The sequence below is a fragment of the Barbatula barbatula genome, assembly GCF_947034865.1.
Source record: "Barbatula barbatula genome assembly, chromosome: 17".
In the NCBI taxonomy this organism is placed as follows: Eukaryota; Metazoa; Chordata; class Actinopteri; order Cypriniformes; family Nemacheilidae; genus Barbatula; species Barbatula barbatula.
Genome location: NC_136780.1, coordinates 4,821,591 through 4,839,670, shown reverse-complemented (window position 1 = coordinate 4,839,670; position 18,080 = coordinate 4,821,591). Strand labels below are relative to the sequence as shown.

Here is an 18,080-nt window from a genome sequence, read left to right as displayed (position 1 = left end):
CTGCCTGCGGCACCAATTTCCAGAATAAAAGCCTGCAAAGCTGCGATCGTTGCATCCAAATGCTACGATTTAACAACTACAAATATTTATAAAACAAAATACATTCGGCCGAGACAGAGCAATATTTTTTCTAATTGCTTACTTCTTCATTTGTATAATTCAGGCAATGAAATGCTAAATTACTACAATTACATAAAATGATTTGACGTCAATGCCATCCCTTGTGATAACCTGTAATCGGGTTAATAGGTTGGGTTACACCACATTACTGGTCCCTAGCCAAACTGTACCCTTCAATTTGAAGGCTGTCAAGAAGTAGGCTAGATGTTTTTAAATAGAGAGCATACAAACTATCAAGTTTTTTAAACATTGCAGTGACAAACAAATACAGACATCGTTTGACTATCAATAAACATACAAATTAAAGATAAAATGCAGAATAGTTTCCTTTGAGTCTGATATTGTGGTATATAATTATAACACGCTAAATAAAATTACATACACGTTTCATATCAGAGAATAAACGCTATAACTTCTTTAATGCAAATTGTAAAAGATGAAATAAAATTTGCATTTGTTTGAGTGTTATTTTAACACAATAAAACAAAACACAATCAAAAGTCTGATTCATATGGAGCCTGGTCATCCTATACATTTTAATCAAGAGGTCAGGAAAAATACATCTTCGTTTATCTTAGACTTTTATTTTGGAGATACACACGGCAAAAACACGGCACTTCCGGTGGCCCTGTTGAAGATTTCTTTGCGTTGCCATTTTTACACAACATTACAACACAAAAATGATTAACTAGACACAATGTCTGTATTTTCGACTGCTAAACACTAGAAGAAAAATCGCTAGATTAAAATGGCAGATCCTGCAGTGATGGGAAGTGGCTCTTTAAACACTGGAAACGTAAATATAATTTTGCATTTCTCTTGTCTGCATCCTGTTAGCTTAGCTAAACAACATCGACCTTTTGAGTAGTTTAATCGTATGGTACGTTCAAAGACAAGGAACCGACCCATTTAAAACAATCTAATGTATCTTTTGTTCGGTGTAAAAAACGGCTTCGGTAACGTTGTCTTTCAGCCCAAAGGCTGTGTTTCTAAACCTAGTAACGTTAAGGTGCCTGTCTGGACAGCATTTCTAGACACACCAAAGAAAAATCGTCCATGATTGAAACTGAACTTTATTTTTCTGCTGCTAATGGTTTCCCATGACAGATAGAATTATGAAGCATCATCTGTTTACCATGGCAACCAGAACAAAGTTCCTTTGTGTAGTGTGTATTTGACTTATTCCAGTATAATTTAATAGTATTCTATTTAATTCCTTTCGAATTTATTTTTTTAAATCAATAGAATTCCCATTGTTTAGTTTCATTCACTGGGTTTTGAGCCAAACACATCACTTAGTACTGTGTCTAGTACAATAACCCTTCTGATCTTCAATGGTTTCATTGCTTTTAGCGCTCGACGTCCAGTAAGACCAGCACAAGTCCTTCGGAGAACTACCAGCTGGCCCGGCGGCGCACGCTGCAGGTGGTGATTAGCTCTCTGCTTACAGAGTGCGGCTTTGAGAGTGCTGAGAAGGCTGCAGTCGAGACCCTCACTGAGATGATGCAGAGCTGTGAGTACAAACACACTCCGTGTCCACCCTATGCATGGACCACCTATTATATTTACTTGCATTAAATCAACCATACAGCCTGTCTTTGCTGTACCACTATGACATTGTACTGTACTGACAGTATCATTTACTTTTGTCAGATATATCTGAGGTTGGACGTTGCGCAAGGGCGAACTGTGAACACACTGCTAGGAGTACTCCTACACTCTCTGATGTGGTCATCACACTTGTCGAAATGGGTTAGGAGCTTTTTCAATAATAAATATAGCTAAATATATGGTTTTGTCATATACTTATCTCACTTATTTTCCATGTGGTTGAATCGTAACTTATTTGCTTGATCAATTTTTTTCACATCCTAGGTTTCAATGTGGATACTCTTCCAGCGTATGCCAAGAGATCTCAAAGGATGGTCATAACTGCACGTAGGTATCCTGCTGGGGCATTCTGAAACCTTTCTGCGTAGTTTATGCTACATTTGAATCATGTATGTCATTTATTTGATTCTTAGTTAAACATATCCATCAGTTTTTAATGTAACCTTCCTTACAGCTCCGGTAACAAATGCCTCCATGGTACCGAAAGCCCTCATGACTGGTCAGAAGCGCACTCACCCTCCACACATCCCAAGCCACTTCCCAGAATTCCCAGATCCTCATACTTACATAAAAACGCCAGTGAGTTGCGGTTTATTTGTTTTGTTGTGACTTGTTGTAGCTATTTACTATTAACATTTTCTCAGATGATTAATGATAAATTGTTTGGTGATCTGTATTGTGTGGGGTGTTCATTTAAAACTTTCCCTTTTTTTCATTTAGACCTTTCGAGAGCCTGTGTCAGATTACCAAGTGGTGAGAGAGAAGGCAGCCTCACAGAGGAGAGATGTGGAACGTGCTCTCACACGCTTCATGGCCAAGACCGGAGAGACTCAGAGCCTTTTTAAGGATGACATCACTGCCTTCCCCTGTGAGTTTCGAATCCAATGTTCTAGACTACTCCAGTTTTTGACTAATCAGTCTTAAGGATGTCTTTTTTCACCATCATATGTCTTTCTGTGTGTGATGTCTCTGTATATGATAAGTGATCGCAGCGCGGCCAAATTCCATCCCGTACCTGAGCGCCCTGCTGCCCTCTGAACTAGAGCTTCAGATGCTGGAGGAAACGGATTCATCCGAACAGGACGATCAGACGGACACAGAGAACAATACCAACAACATGATTCAGGCAAGCCAGAGCCATTTTATTTCAGATTGTCCATGTCTATATTTATTAGCCGGAACATCTATGCTTTCCCTTTTCCCCTGCTATTGTTTTAATATAAAACATTTTGTTCAGGATGATCAAGGTGCAGATAAAGAGAATGCAGTTCTGCCACCTGGTGGTGGTGTGCCTGCAGGGAAGCCCAGTGAGGAAAATATGATTGACAACCCTTATCTACGACCAGTCAAAAAGCCCAAAGTGAGAAGGAAAAAATGAAAATAGCGATATTGACTCAGCTGTTTGAAGTTATGGTGAATAATGACTTTTTAGCACTTGCTAATGATATTTTGAGGAGCCAGTCCTGAAATGACTCCATTTTGGAAACGGTGTCTCAGCGAGTGCTGCAGCTTTGGTCAAACAAGTTACTGTCATTTGATTCCTATGGAATGACAGACTGAACAAAAATATTTCAAAATAATTTTTTCAAAAACAGTGTCACAATTTATATCCAAAACCTAGCTATTTAAATTTTAATTTGCTACATCCTAAAATACAAATGTTTTGTTTTTACAATTCGCAAAGGCATCACATGTGTTATTCTCTATTGATTTCAGTGTATGTTACTTTGGATGATGGTAATAAATGTATTTTGTCTATTGTCTATTGTTTGGCTTGAAGATATTGTCTCAAAAGCATGTACGTAACAATCATAGGAGGCTTTCACAAACAGCTTTGACAAAATGTGTTCCTTCGCTCACTCTTAAGCCTGGTCTCATGAGAATTTGCAACTATTTTACGAGATTATTTGTATGAATTTGTTTGATGTGAATCCAGCAATAATGCACGGTTGTTGGTAGAAAAAAAAATACTGAAGCCCCACCCCTAAATCTAAAGGAAATCTTACTAAAAGATACAAATAAGATAGTACAAATTAGACATCATGTAAAATAGAAATTGTGTTGCACTGAAAGTTGACAAATGGAAGGCATCTAATTTAGGACACTTCAAAATTCTGTTTTATACACAATAATATTTAATGGAAACAGCCAACAAGCAGGTAAAAGCTTATCCTTTACATGTTTGATGAGTATATAGATTCTCAGTTTGTTTAGTAGCTTTAGGATTTTTTGTGATAGTAAATCATTTAACTTGTTCAGTAGTACAGGCGTAGATATGCAACCCTGTTCCTCTCTTTCCGAAAGTCTCTGTCGCTCAAGAGCTGCATTTATACACATACAAACAAAAGGGAATCTATATCAGCAAATTAAAATGTATTTTGTTCACTGTTCTGTTTTTATATAAAACTATAAATTATTTTGTACCTCTGTCCGTAGTGCCTTTCTTTCCAGCATGGGCACTCTTGACCAATCTGTAGAGCTGAATTTCATAGGCCAAGACACCTTGCTTTGGATGGTTTCGTGTGCATATGCCCCTGGACTTAAATTAAGATGTATAGATGGGGACAATTTAGCATCATAATCATGTAAACCATTAACCATACACAAAATGCTCTTTAGAACGTTCTTGCTGTATATCATGCTGGGATGAGATAAGACTGTCAGAGTGTAAATTGTCATAATGAATGCTTCACTAATTATTTTAAGACATTCATAAGTCAAACGTATGTTTAAAACTGAATTAAATGTCTACTAGGATTGTTTCAGGAATTTACCCAGGACCAGAGTCCGTCATTGAGAGTTTGTCCATGAACCTTGGTGTGGAGCTGTTAAAGGGTGATTTGCCAGGAGAGCACGTAAGTCGAGACCAATCCTGCTGGTATTGCTGTGGTGAAGGTGTGGTCATCTAAGAAAACAGGTGGAAGGGTTTTTATAAATATGAATTGCTAGCTATATTATTATTAATATATGAAAATGTATTATAGTGATAGAAGAAATATAGGTAGGGGAGACCGGGTATGGTTGTAACACTTTTTTCTTCAGGACCTAAAACTACCTTTTTGTTTAGGCTACACATCTGAAACTTTTAGGCAAAGTACCCACAGTTGTCTACTACAAATGACAACACTTTAAATTTATTCAACTATATCACAGACTTTGTGAGATGATGACAAATACAAGGTGGTCCTTTGTTACAACCTACCCCACTACTGGGGTAGGTTGTAACACATACTGGGGTAAATTGTAACAGGTAGACAAAATGCACAAAAACTTAGGGTACTCTAAGTGATATGCCAAAACAACAGTTTTATTTTAAATGAATGGCTGCAATAAAATAAAATATGGGGAGTGCATGAGCATATTGTGTGTTTTTCTGCATGTACATGTGAACATTTGTGTGTGCATGTCTGTCTGTACGTGTGTGTGTGTGTGTGTGTGTCATGATTCTCGAGTGGTGAGACACGGAGAAAGGACCCAGGTGCAGACAGCGGGTAAGGGGTTAACATATTTAATAAATAATAAAACAAAGACCCACGTGGGGGTAACATAACAAAACATGGATACAATAACAAGACAGGACTAAAACTAACTACACTTAAACAAGACTTAAAATAACTTTTGACATGAACTACAAATAACTAAACTAGAGTACAAGACACAAGAACTCACCACACAACCCACAATGAACCAGCACAAGACAGAAGACACAAGGGCATTAAGTAAGGGAGCAAATCAACAGGGAAACAGGTGTAGGGCATTAATCAATAACGAGAGGATGGGAACAGAGACGAGACCTGGAGAGAGCGTATGGAAGGCAATTACAACAATAACTGCCTCTCCACATTAAACATGAGGTTCTGTCATGATCCTGCCACTACACTAAGAGAAACATGACATGATGCAGCAGAATCATGACAGTGTGTGTGTGTGTGTTCAAAACACGTGTTACAAACTACCCCACCACTGTCACCCATTCTTTAGCTAGCTGTATTAGCATGGTGCTTTGAAATTGGGAGGAGGTTGATACACCATTCTTTACTAGAGAAACTACAGTTTGACCTGATATAACTCATACAACATTATCTACAACAGTAGAAGTACTAAACAAAATGTTATCTTTTTTTTTTTTTTTACTTTCTTACCTCAGAATTAGATTTTCTGCTGTAGCTTCAGGAGAGATAGCAGCACAGACTGAAAAATCTCCATGTGGGATCATAAAGGAAGCCTTATTTAACTGAAATGGTCACATGACTCCTATCGTATCCCCGATTCGTGGAATTGGTAGTGTTACAACTCTCCCCGTGTTACAACTATACCCGGTCTCCCCTACCACCTTAACAGGGGGCAAAAAACGTAGAGCAGTACGGCCTGCTAAGACATATCCCCTTTTACTCTCAGGTTTATGTTGGAGATCATATACAAGACTGCCCACCTTTTAAAATACAGACCATGTTCTTTATATTTAGGTGGCACCAACACGTATAAATGCATTTAGGTGCATTTCACTTTTCATTGGACTGCAAACTTAACAAAGAAGACGAACTGATTAATAACATGATCTATACATTTATGTAAGATAGCTCAGGCTTCGCTCATACTTACTTTGTGGTTGTCGTAACATCCGGGTCCTAGTTCCGTAGTGCCGCGCTGTGCGTGCTGTTCATTGCCCGTGCGATCAGAGGCAAAGTGGGTTGGAAACATGCGACGCTTTTGACAGCTCCCAAACGCGACCCTCGGAGCTCGAAAGTTGATTCAAAACAGTGTAAATAAAACATACAACAAGTGTATTTCAGAAAAAAAGATGATTTAGGATAATATGATAGCAAATTTAGAGAATGTACCTGCGCTCCGTTTCGCCATAACTCTCTGATGTTTAATGGAAACCATGGTAACCAGGTAAAAAAACAGGTTGTGAGGAACAAACAAAGTTTTGATGCGTTTTTAAATCTGGAAACTTTTTTTGTTTTGCGGATAGTGCATGTGTGAAGAAGGGAATTTTAAATATTAGTCAGGGTTTCATTTTAGTGATATTTCTAACCAGGTCCAGAAAATACGATCCCATAACAATATCAACCCTTCACTGGCTAGTGGCTACCCATTAAGTATCGTATTTTATTTACTTAAAGCTTTAAAGCCCCCTATAAAATCTCAAAATTCCAGACTTTTGATAACGCATAGAATAACTAAATCCACCAAAGGCGTAATTCAAACTCTGGAATAGCCTTCCCGATACTATTCGAGGGTCCGACACTCTCTACCAATTTAAATCTAGATTAAAGACACCTATTTTTAGCCAAAATGTAAAATATGCTAAATAAACCACCGGGAGACTAGATATTATTTAGAATAATCTGGCTTGTTCTATAAACACCATGCACTGCTGTGTTTTATCTTTTTTGTGTTTATGTGTTTTTCTTATCTTCTCCTGTAAAGCTGCTTTGGAACGATGCATTGTGAAAAGCGCTATATAAATAAAATTGAATTGAATATTAAGGCAGGGCCGTATGTGTGACAACATAGAAGATTAGTGGTTATGCAAAGTGATCCTCAATCATTTGCATTTTAAGTTAAATTTATTCATTACAAATACAGTGTTGTCTTTAGATAGAATAGATGATGCTGTCTGTCTTCTCAGATCCAACTCTACTGCTTTTTTCTATAGGGCATCAAGGGTGTATTCCCTAAAGGTATGGACCCCCAGGGAAATGGTCTTCCCTCGAAGTACATGTATGTTCCTTTAAGGAGGGTGTGTTTATTTGAGCAGGAAGGATCTGGCATTAAAAAATCCCAGCACTTCACTGTTAACGATTTGCTTGTATTTTTACAGTACGTTACTGGCAGCACGGTTGCCAGTAAGTTACTGTATTTTGATTTACAGTGCTGTACTGTAATAGATTACTACAGTACAAAAAATATTGCTGTATAGATACAACACAGTACTTTACTGTATTTTTACTATATTTTTACTGTAATACCTATATTGACAAATTACTATTTAATTCGTATTGGCAATAATTACAAATATATTTTAGCTAGTTTGGATATAAATCTGTAGTTATTAATATTATAAAACTGCTATACTTGACATTATGAATCAAAAGGCAATCCAGGCAAATTTTTTATTGAATCATTTCATTGAAACAAAAAGTATTAAAACATTTAAAACAGTATTGAAGAATGATGTATTACATTAACAACATATAATGACTATGAACAGTAGTCAACATTTAAAGTGGATCAAAAAGGCGAGAACAATACCTATTCTTGTAACTTTTTTGACCCACTTCAAATGTTGACTACTATATATATTACAACATTTAAGTGAGCAAAAATATTCATACAATACATATCAAAACAAACAATAGCAACAAAGTGACAGGTGTCATCTAACACTGGCAAAGAAAACACTGGTCTGTAGTTAAAATGTTCCATTCAAACTGAGTGTCGTGTGTTAGTGTTGTGTGTGGCTGTGTGAGAGTGTTGTGTGTGAGAGTGAGAGGGTTGTGTGCGGGTGTGTTGTGTGGGGCTGTGTGAGAGTGTTGTGTGTGAGAGTGAGAGGGTTGTGTGCGGGTGTGTTGTGTGGGGCTGTGTGAGAGCGTTGTGTGTGAGAGGGAGAGGGTTGTGTGTGAGAGTGTTGTGTGTGAGAGTGAGAGGGTTGTGTGAGAGTGTTGTGTGGGGCTGTGTGAGAGTGTTGTGTGTGAGAGTGAGAGTGTTGTGTGTGGCTGTGTGAGAGTGTTGTGTGTGAGAGTGAGAGTGTTGTGTGGGGCTGTGTGAGAGCGTTGTGTGTGAGAGGGAGAGGGTTGTGTGTGAGAGTGTTGTGTGTGAGAGTGAGAGGGTTGTGTGAGAGTGTTGTGTGGGGCTGTGTGAGAGTGTTGTGTGTGAGAGTGAGAGTGTTGTGTGTGGCTGTGTGAGAGTGTTGGTGTTTGGGTGAGTGACAGTGCTGTGTGTGGCTGTGTGAGAGTGTTGTGTGTGGCTGTGTGTGAGTGTTGTGTGGGGCTGTGTGAGAGTGTTGTGTGGTGCTGTGTGAGAGTGTTGTGTGGGGCTGTGTGAGAGTGTTGTGTGTGTGTGTGTGTGTGAGAGTGTTGTGTGCGGGTGTGTGAGAGTGTTGTGTGGTGCTGTGTGAGAGTGTTGTGTGGGGCTGTGTGAGAGGGTTGTGTGTGTGTGTGAGAGTGTTGTGTGCGGGTGTGTGAGAGTGTTGTGTGGTGTTGTGTGAGAGTGTTGTGTGGGTGTGGGTATTTTTGTCGAGAAACTACATGACTTGCAGTTGTAACTGGACATCCTGGGATGACTTGCTTGGTTTAAAAATGACCAAATCCAGCCAAAATATCAATGGTGAGACTGTAACACAAAAAGCCAAAAATAACAAAATCTGTTAGCCATTAAAATAAGTAGCCTACAAATTGTGCAGTAAATGGTGAAAGAAAATTCAGTAACACTTTACTATAAGGTTTTATTCCATAACATTTATTAATGGTTTAGATAATAGGAACTAACAATGAACAATATATTTTTCAACATTAATAATATTTGAGAATTCATTATGAATTAACTAATGTGAACAGAGATAAATTGATTGATTTAAAAATGTATTGCCAAATGTTAAAATGTATTAACATCCTATGTTAACAAATAGAACCTTATTGTAAGTGTTACTAAAAAGTCAGAAGTAAAACCAGAAACAAATTTGAATAAAAGTTGTATTATAAATACATGGTCAATACTTACAGAAACTCATAAGCCCAGGGTGCAAAGTGGACCAAACTGTGACGTTAGAGCTGTAAGAAGAAATATATAATGATATGTTACTTGCTGAAATTTAGAAACCATTCTGTTTATTATATACGCTTAAGATAGTCAATCAAAAATGTAGCAAAATGATCATTTAAATGTTTCCCCTCTATACATTAACATTAAGAGTTCAAATATTTGGGATTGCATTTTCTATACCGTTGGTGTAGCGAAAGTCAATGTGTTTTTGGAAATGCATTTAAAGCTGATCGCGCTCCTCTTTCCGTACAGCGTCATTACGTAAAGGCGGAGTCAGCAGCGCTCTTTAGCTTTAGTACGTGCATTGATTTGAGGTGTTGGAAGCAATATCGCTACAAATATATTGTCATACAAAACTTTTTGGCCAACTGAATGTAAAACACTCTAAAGAACATCATATCTGCTTCTGCGGATATACCGTAAATACAGAAATAAGCGCCGCAAACACATTTATAAATCTGTTAGTAATGAAATCTGTATGGATCGCACTCATCACAGTTAAATATGACGTTTCATTTTGTGTGAAGCAGTTTGGTAGCTGTGTGGGCTACTTTACAGTGACTTTGTTATTTCGTGTGAGATTTATTTAGGAGGAATCTTAGTTGAATTGGTCAAAGATTATTTTATTTGAACACAAACGCGAGTTTATCTATTACCAAATACAAGTCGGTTTACCTAGCCATTATAAACGAACTTCAACTATTCGACAGAAAATAAACTCACCAAAACCCTCATAAACGGTTGAAATAATCCTATATTCATTAAGTGAGATGTGTAAAACGGGTTTAAGCAGTGGGCTGATTTAGTTTAATTTCTGAGGTAGAAGCAACGTTTGTTGGCGACCATATCTCTCTCATTCCACGTTTAAAACAACACTGTGACAAACTGTTGTGTAAAATACAAAAACAAAATAATTTTTTTGTATGAAACACATAAAATAAACCAAACTACAACTTACCAAACTGCCAGAAATCGATTATCCTCCTCCAGCTGAAGCCAGGATGGGCTCTGTGTGATTTGACGTGATGACATTGTGGCACACTTTCGTTACACGTTACAGCAAAGCTACAGCGAGGTTACAGCGAGACCAAAATTTACTGTAAAAGTTTCCCGCTCAATGAAATTTACCCAGAATGCATTATGAGCTGCAGTATTTTACTGTAATATACAGATGCAGTATTGTACTGTGGATTTTTACAGTAATGTGCTGCTAATCTACAGCGACATCTAACAGTGTTGTTCAAAGAGAAAACAAACTTGTTAGGTTATAAATTAACCTGTGTTGTTTTAAACCTTTGGTTCAAATATAAACCATTTCTAATAGGGATGTCAATTTACTTTGTCCAATATTTTTAAACTACTGTTTTAAATTTTTAAGAGTGGCTGTTGTTCTCTCTATGTAGCATTCATATAGAAACAGAAACATTATACAAAGAGCATCTTCTCCATCCACAGTACCTCTGATGGCTGAGCTGTACTTTCTATAAAGCGCAGTGGCTTGAAGGTTAACTCACTAAGATCTATGTTTTTGTAATGAACTCTTTAATGTAAAATGTGTCAATCATTCTAAATAGTTTCAAGTTATTCTGAATAATGTTGCTCAATAGTCTTTAACATGTGTCTTTAGTCACGTATAAAACATGCAATGATTTAATTTTTGTTTAGTATTTCAGTTATGAACGGAGATGATGATGATGATGATGATGATATAAATATAAATACTAATTTCACGTGTGGAAAAATCCACACTGATAATACATTTATCAAAATTACCATGCAGCTGCCTGTTTTGTCAAAATTCCATGCTATTAAACAGTACAACATCATTTCAAAACCTAGAAAAGTTGAGCTGTTAACACCTCTCTTTTTTTCTGTGCTGTTTCCATGTGTGTGGCTGGCTGACAACAAGAATTTGCATCCTCTTAATCTAGAAAACAAGGACAAAGAAAAAATATGTTTAACCTAAAATCACATGCATACCATGAAAGCAATGCTTTGTAGTTTTTCGACCTTAAAACAATGTATCTTCGTTCGAACTGTGTTCGAATCCAGTGTGTTGTCCCTGATTGCAAAATCTGATAAAAACTTTATTTAATAACATGTGAATCAATGTTTCAAGTGCATACATTTTTGTGTTTCTTATTTATTGCTTTGGAGAAATGTTTAAGGTAAACGAGAATTCATACATTGTCATAATCACATTAAAAAAGTACATTACTGGTTTGGTATTTAAAACGGCCCTGTCACAAATGGCGCACTTCATGTGGACTTTCGGTCTCGTGGACTTAAATTGCGCGTGCTCGCTGCGAGTCTACGAGTCCGTAGGCCGTCCCATTCAGCATTTGAACGCCCTGAAGTGTGCTCAGCAGCGCCCCCTTTGTACCCTTGAAGCGGTCTTCCGCACTTTAACTACCAAGGAATCCTTGCGAACGCCCAATCACAGCACGGATGGGAGAAGTGTATCCGCAAGTGTACCGCAAGTGGGGGTAATTGGACGCAGCAACAGTCACCAGCCGGAGTGCCCTTACGCTCCACAAGAGGGCCCTCTCCACGTTCCCCGGACTGCCTTCACTCGGACTCATCTACCATCATTGCGTTCACCTGTGTCTTGTCATCTTGTGTTTTTATAGTGCCTGTCAGTATGTTAATAATTTCAGGTATGCCTCGATAAATAAGGAGAATTCAGTACAGTCTTCATCATCAGAAAGCTTCATCCATTTGTCTTGCACAGTCAACATGCTGCAACGAGGACTGAGCGGTCTCACATGCAAGTATATTTGTGATACAAAAAAACTAATTTACTTCATGTAGATATTTATTTATAAACACTGTAAATGTGTTTAGTTTTTTTTGTTACTGTAACTTACTCGCATTTGTGTTTTCAGTGTTTGTGCTGCTGTGCCACAATGGTGAGGACAGATTTGAGGTCAATTGTTCAATGTGTGTGCAAACAAGAAGCACCCACTGACAGAAGCGTAAATCAACACATGTGTGGAAGTATGTAAGCTTGTTTTATAAATGCGTTTTAATGCCCTGTTTATCACTCTAGGTGTCAAAGCAACGGACTTGACTATATGTGAATACGAGTCCACTTTCCTCAGCTGTGGTTGGGTTTTCCTTTATTTCAGTTTTCGGTTTTACTGTATTAAGAAAAAAGAGAAATTGATAACAAACCAGTATGTCATTGTTTATCACCAGGAGTTGCAACTATTAAAGTGCTTTCAGTCTTTTATGGCCGCGATGACACCACAACCTGCGTAACAGGAAACGCCGATAACACTAACACTAACTGCGCTTTGTCTGACGCTCTAAATACAGCAGCCACTAGGTAAGAACAGTAAACATAATTTAATATCTAAGTCATTAAACAGCTATGTGATCAACTTGTTGATATTTGTATTGAGTGTTATGTTTGTGCCGTAGATGTGATGGAATGGCACTTTGTAAAATAATTCCCCATGAGACTTTCTCTGACCCTTGTTTTGGAACGTCTAAAAAGATGATGCTGTCTTATGATTGTGTCGAAACGACACACCCACCGCCACCAATACAAGTGAGTTTTACACCTATTCATCCTCATTTTAAACCGAATCACAGTATATTGACACATATGAGCTACTGTTGCACACAAAGTCGCAATTGATATGTGCTGCTTTAAAAATGTGAGCCTGCCTATGACAATTTGGTCATTTGTGGGATTTACTGTTTTCTATATCCTACACAATGTAAAGTACATTCTGGATAAATATAACCCTGATTATATTCAATATTGACTGCGTAAGGCCATGTCAAACGTTGAAATCAAAGTGAAATTAATGAATTCGACCGCTGCGCTCGTTAAAGGATGAGACTGGCTGGAAGTTCATGTGGCTGGTCTATAACTGACTTGTTTACTTTCCGAAAACTGAAATGTCTCCAAATACCTGAAGGACGAAGAACCTGGTGTCACTTATAAGACTGTACGTAGGATCCTTACCAGAAGTGTACTTGTGCCTGATGGTGTAAAAAATGGTGTAGCCTACGCCAAAAATGCAGACTTCGAAAACTGCGTATGCACACATGTAAGTTATATTGGCTTTATCACAGATCAGCTGCAGGTGTGCGTATGTGACTCAGCCTCTTGTCCCGCACTGTACACGCTCATTTTAAACCATAAGTGGTCAATGCAAAGCACCTTTCCGCTAGTAAAGCCGTTTGTGTATACGCAACGTTTATAAATGAGACCCCAGGTGAGTGTTTTACCTTAACTGTCACATGTAATATGACATTAAAGGAAAGAATTAGCTCAACCCAAAATAAATGTTTGTTTTAGAGGGCAATCTTTGGAACACACGAAATCACTTCAAAATTGAATGCCTTTTCTATCATTAATTTCTGTGTAACAGAAATTGGGAGCGCTGCTCCTCACCAAAAAAGAAAATTGACCTGCTCGTTTTTTTTTAATTCTCATAAATCTTTCAATTCAGGATTAACTCTGGCAATGAGACTTTCTATTACCTGGGGAAGATGTCTTCTGTTGCCGTTTTCTTTGAAAATTACTGGCAAATTTCATCGCAACTCATTTTTGTGTAACCCCAAAGTTGCTTAATAAAGTTTTTCTAAACTTCAACTACAAAATTTGTGGCTGTTTTATTTCCTTCTATACATGTTTAGCGTATAGAAAATTGTATACACTGCTCAAAAAAATTAAGGGAACACTTAATCATCACAACAGTTAACCTTCAAGAAAATCAATCAACCCGTTAGATTGGCATAAGTGATTGTGAACCCTTTTTACAATTTTTGGTAAAAGTGACAACAGGTACACTAGCGAGGCAACAGCAAGGGTGGTCCGGGGAGGACCTCCACGTGCTATGAAGTAACAGGATGCAATCGTCAGATCTTATGCTGGTGCAGTGCAGAGCCCTCTTGGTGCATGATCATGCCCGGCATCATGTGACTTAAGCCTCTAGGCAGCTTGTGGACGATGACTGCATTGAGGCCATTGACTGGCCCTCATGTTTCCCAGACATAAATCCAGAACCTCTGGGATCTCATGTATCCAAAGCCATTAAGTAGCATCATAGACTGCCCAGGAGCTCATTTATGCTCCGATCTAGGTCTGAGAGGAGATTTCACAGGAGACCATGTTCCATCTCATCAGGAGTACGCCCAGACATTGCAGGGAGTTCATACATTAGTGACTTACATCCTGAAGTGTCATCCTACCCGTCAGATTGACTTACCAGGCATGCGCACATCAATGTTATGTAATTTTTTTTGCACTGTTAAATCATACCTATTTTGTACTTCTACGACAATCTGAGGGTATTTTGAGTAGAATAATCATACTGTGTGTCAAGATGTTGATTGATTTATGACCCTCCTGTCAAAGGTCTGTCAACCTGTCACTCAAATGGTTCTTTTATGGCTTGTCAATCTTACTGACCTTTGTTTTATGGCTGTTGGGGATCCTATGGCCCCCACTTTCCTACAGTGGTAGCCCCCCTCACCATTTCAACCTGGTTGCTTTTCTACTAGGGTACATGTTGTGAAATGTCGGATGCTTTTGTAAACTAGAGAGAGATAGGGATCATGTAAAATGTGTGGTTGTGACACAGGTTTTGCAAAGAGTGATTTGGCCCAACTCTCTCCCAGGCATGTCATGTCATCCAGTTGATCAAGATAGTTTTGTTTTATGACTTTTTTTATCTGTTAAATGTGTGATTGTGACATAGGATTTGTAAAGAGTTCTTTTGTTTTATGTGTGATTGTGACAGGTTTTGTAAAGAGTTATTTTGTCACAACCCACAACCACACATTTAACAGATAAAAAGCCATAAAACAAACTAAAAACTAAATCAATGGTTTCAAAACCTATGTCACAATCACACATTTAACAGATAAAAAGCCATAAAACAAAATAAAAACAAAACAAATGTTTACAAAACCTATGTCACAATCACACATTTAACAGATAAAAAGCCATAAAACAAAATAAAAACAAAATAAATGTTTACAAAACCTATGTCACAATCACACATTTAACAGATAAAAAGCCATAAAACAAAATAAAAACAAAATAAATGTTTACAAAACCTATGTCACAATCACACATTTAACAGATTAAAAGCCATAAAACAAAATAAAAACAAAATAAATGTTTACAAAACCTATGTCACAATCACACATTTAACAGATAAAAAGCCATAAAACAAAATAAAAACAAAATAAATGTTTACAAAACCTATGTCACAATCACACATTTAACAGATTAAAAGCCATAAAACAAAATAAAAACAAAATAAATGTTTACAAAACCTATGTCACAATCACACATTTAACAGATAAAAAGCCATAAAACAAAATAAAAACAAAATAAATGTTTACAAAACCTATGTCACAATCACACATTTAACAGATAAAAAGCCATGAAACAAAATAAAAACAAAATAAATGTTTACAAAACCTATGTCAAAATCACACATTTAACAGATAAAAAGCCATAAAACAAAATAAATGTTTACAAAACCTATGTCACAATCACACATTTAACAGATAAAAAGCCATAAAACAAAATAAAAACAAAATAAATGTTTACAAAACCTATGTCACAATCACACATTTAACAGATAAAAAGCCATAAAACAAAATAAAAACAAAATAAATGTTTACAAATCCTATGTCACAATCACACATTTAACAGATAAAAAGCCATGAAACAAAATAAAAACAAAATAAATGTTTACAAATCCTATGTCACCATCACACATTTAACAGATAAAAAGTCATAAAACAAAACTATCTTGATCAACTGGATGACATGACATGCCTGGGAGAGAGTTGGGCCAAATCACTCTTTGCAAAACCTGTGTCACAACCACACATTTTACATGATCCCTATCTCTCTCTAGTTTACAAAAGCATACGACATTTCACAACATGTACCCTAGTAGAAAAGCAACCAGGTTGAAATGGTGAGGGGGGCTACCACTGTAGGAAAGTGGGGGCCATAGGATCCTCAACAGCCATAAAACAAATGTCAGTAAGATTGACAAGCCATAAAAGAACCATTTGAGTGACAGGTTGACAGACCTTTGACAGGAGGGTCATAAATCAATCAACATCTTGACACACAGTATATGATTATACTACTATTTTGCGCTGTTATTAATCCTACATGTTTATTTTAACCTGCTAGGACAATCTGACTATAGTATTTTGCATTGTACACATAGAAAACAATAATATCACATGCTCTCTCTGACCTCTTTGTCCTGAGTCCATGTTTTGTCTGTCCTAATATATCAGCTATATCTGTTCAATACATTGGACATAAATGCAGATTTTTTATTCTTGATTGTTCCTTGTGTGTAGTTTTGTCTGCCTGTCAGTTTTAAAGTGGGCACCTTGTCCTTGATATTCTCGGTCCTATGTGCTCTTTGTTTTATGTTGGCACATACAGTCTGGTTTCCACCACGTCTAGGCTGGCTATGTTTGTGATGTGTTTGGAATCCTGACTCCAATACTCTGCATTATATTCATGTCTGCATATTATTTGGATCCTGAGTATAAACCGAGTATAAAAGTGGCATTATAATTTTATAATGATTTGGAAGAACATGGGACTTGTTTTCAAGATGCCATACGGTCTCATGGCTCGTATTGGCCCGCTTGTTTCCTGATTCTCGCTCACTGTTTCATCTCCACACCTGTCAACAAAACCTGATACCGTGTAAATTCTCCAAAACATCGCTGACCTAGCTAGAGTATGTAGATAAAGTATTTATGAATGTGTAAATTATAGGAACAAAAGCACATAGTTTGAATCAGACATCTTGTCCTGTTAGACCTTTCAGGGTTGTTCTGGGAGAACATCTAAAACATTTTTATTAAATAAACATTATACCAAATAAAGTTTAAACGTTAAAGAATCTTGAATAACTGTTCAACTGTACCTTGTTAGATGTGCATACTGCCTCGCCCCGGCTCGCCTATCCTACATAGTGTTCTGTTTTTACTTCCTCTATTGCACAAAAGAGTAATGTCATCATGTTTTGTTTATGTACATTTCTCAAGTGTTATGTACAAATAGAACTAGCTTCCTTATATACTCTCCAAACATTTTGATGATCTTTAATGGTGAAATGTTCATAATACTATGTTGACTTTTTATATAAATTTGCTTGGTTGTTTTGATGTGGTCTCCTGCCACATATTTATAAATAAATAACATAGATTCTGGATGTTATATGCTCCAATTTTTCAGTTTAGAATACTCAGAATACTTTTGGTTTAGAACAAAATTACAAATAGCAGAATAAAATCACTATTTATTAAATCACTAAAAGACAACCTGCTAGAAAGGTGGAGCTGTTAACACCTCTCTTTGTTTCTGTATTGTTTCCGTTTGTGCGGCTGCTTGCAAATGATTGAACATTATACCATAATAGATACATCCATGGGCGTACCCACATCTTTTCTTATTTGTGTCCGAGACATAATTACATTCAGTTTAATTGTTCTGTACGCACTTAGTTTTGTCTCACCTTACAGTAGACATATGCAGTGATGGATTACAAGCAAAGCACAAAGGCAGTTTC

At 37.1% G+C, this 18,080-nt stretch overlaps 3 protein-coding genes across 4 annotated transcripts; 2 read left to right on the top strand and 1 right to left on the bottom strand.

The window, feature by feature from the left end:
* The first annotated feature begins 6 nt into the window (after positions 1-6).
* On the top strand, positions 7-3,494 carry taf8 (TAF8 RNA polymerase II, TATA box binding protein (TBP)-associated factor). Its single transcript, XM_079477515.1, has 8 exons — positions 7-916; positions 1,474-1,633; positions 1,774-1,872; positions 1,996-2,058; positions 2,186-2,310; positions 2,452-2,599; positions 2,715-2,857; positions 2,969-3,494. The coding sequence occupies exons 1-8, from the start codon at positions 869-871 to the stop codon at positions 3,107-3,109; spliced, it is 927 nt and encodes a 308-aa protein (XP_079333641.1). The 5' UTR covers positions 7-868; the 3' UTR covers positions 3,110-3,494.
* A 182-nt stretch (positions 3,495-3,676) lies between these two features.
* LOC306906663 (ciliary microtubule-associated protein 3) lies at positions 3,677-6,591 on the bottom strand (the record flags this gene model as incomplete). The annotated part of the gene is made up of 6 exons (XM_079478262.1): positions 3,677-4,052; positions 4,156-4,270; positions 4,506-4,636; positions 6,065-6,163; positions 6,334-6,470; positions 6,573-6,591. The coding sequence occupies 6 exons, from the start codon at positions 6,589-6,591 to the stop codon at positions 3,987-3,989; spliced, it is 567 nt and encodes a 188-aa protein (XP_079334388.1). The 3' UTR covers positions 3,677-3,986.
* A 5,473-nt stretch (positions 6,592-12,064) lies between these two features.
* LOC306906826 (L-rhamnose-binding lectin ELEL-1-like) lies at positions 12,065-14,111 on the top strand. Of its 2 annotated transcripts, XM_079478495.1 has the most exons (7): positions 12,160-12,265; positions 12,384-12,407; positions 12,548-12,604; positions 12,697-12,826; positions 12,922-13,051; positions 13,428-13,559; positions 13,965-14,111. In XM_079478495.1, the coding sequence occupies exons 1-7, from the start codon at positions 12,235-12,237 to the stop codon at positions 13,968-13,970; spliced, it is 510 nt and encodes a 169-aa protein (XP_079334621.1). In that variant the 5' UTR covers positions 12,160-12,234; the 3' UTR covers positions 13,971-14,111. The 2 variants fall into 2 exon arrangements, with proteins under 2 accessions (XP_079334622.1, XP_079334621.1); XM_079478496.1 differs by lacking the exon at positions 13,428-13,559 and having other exon boundaries at positions 12,065-12,265.
* The last annotated feature ends 3,969 nt before the right edge of the window (positions 14,112-18,080 follow it).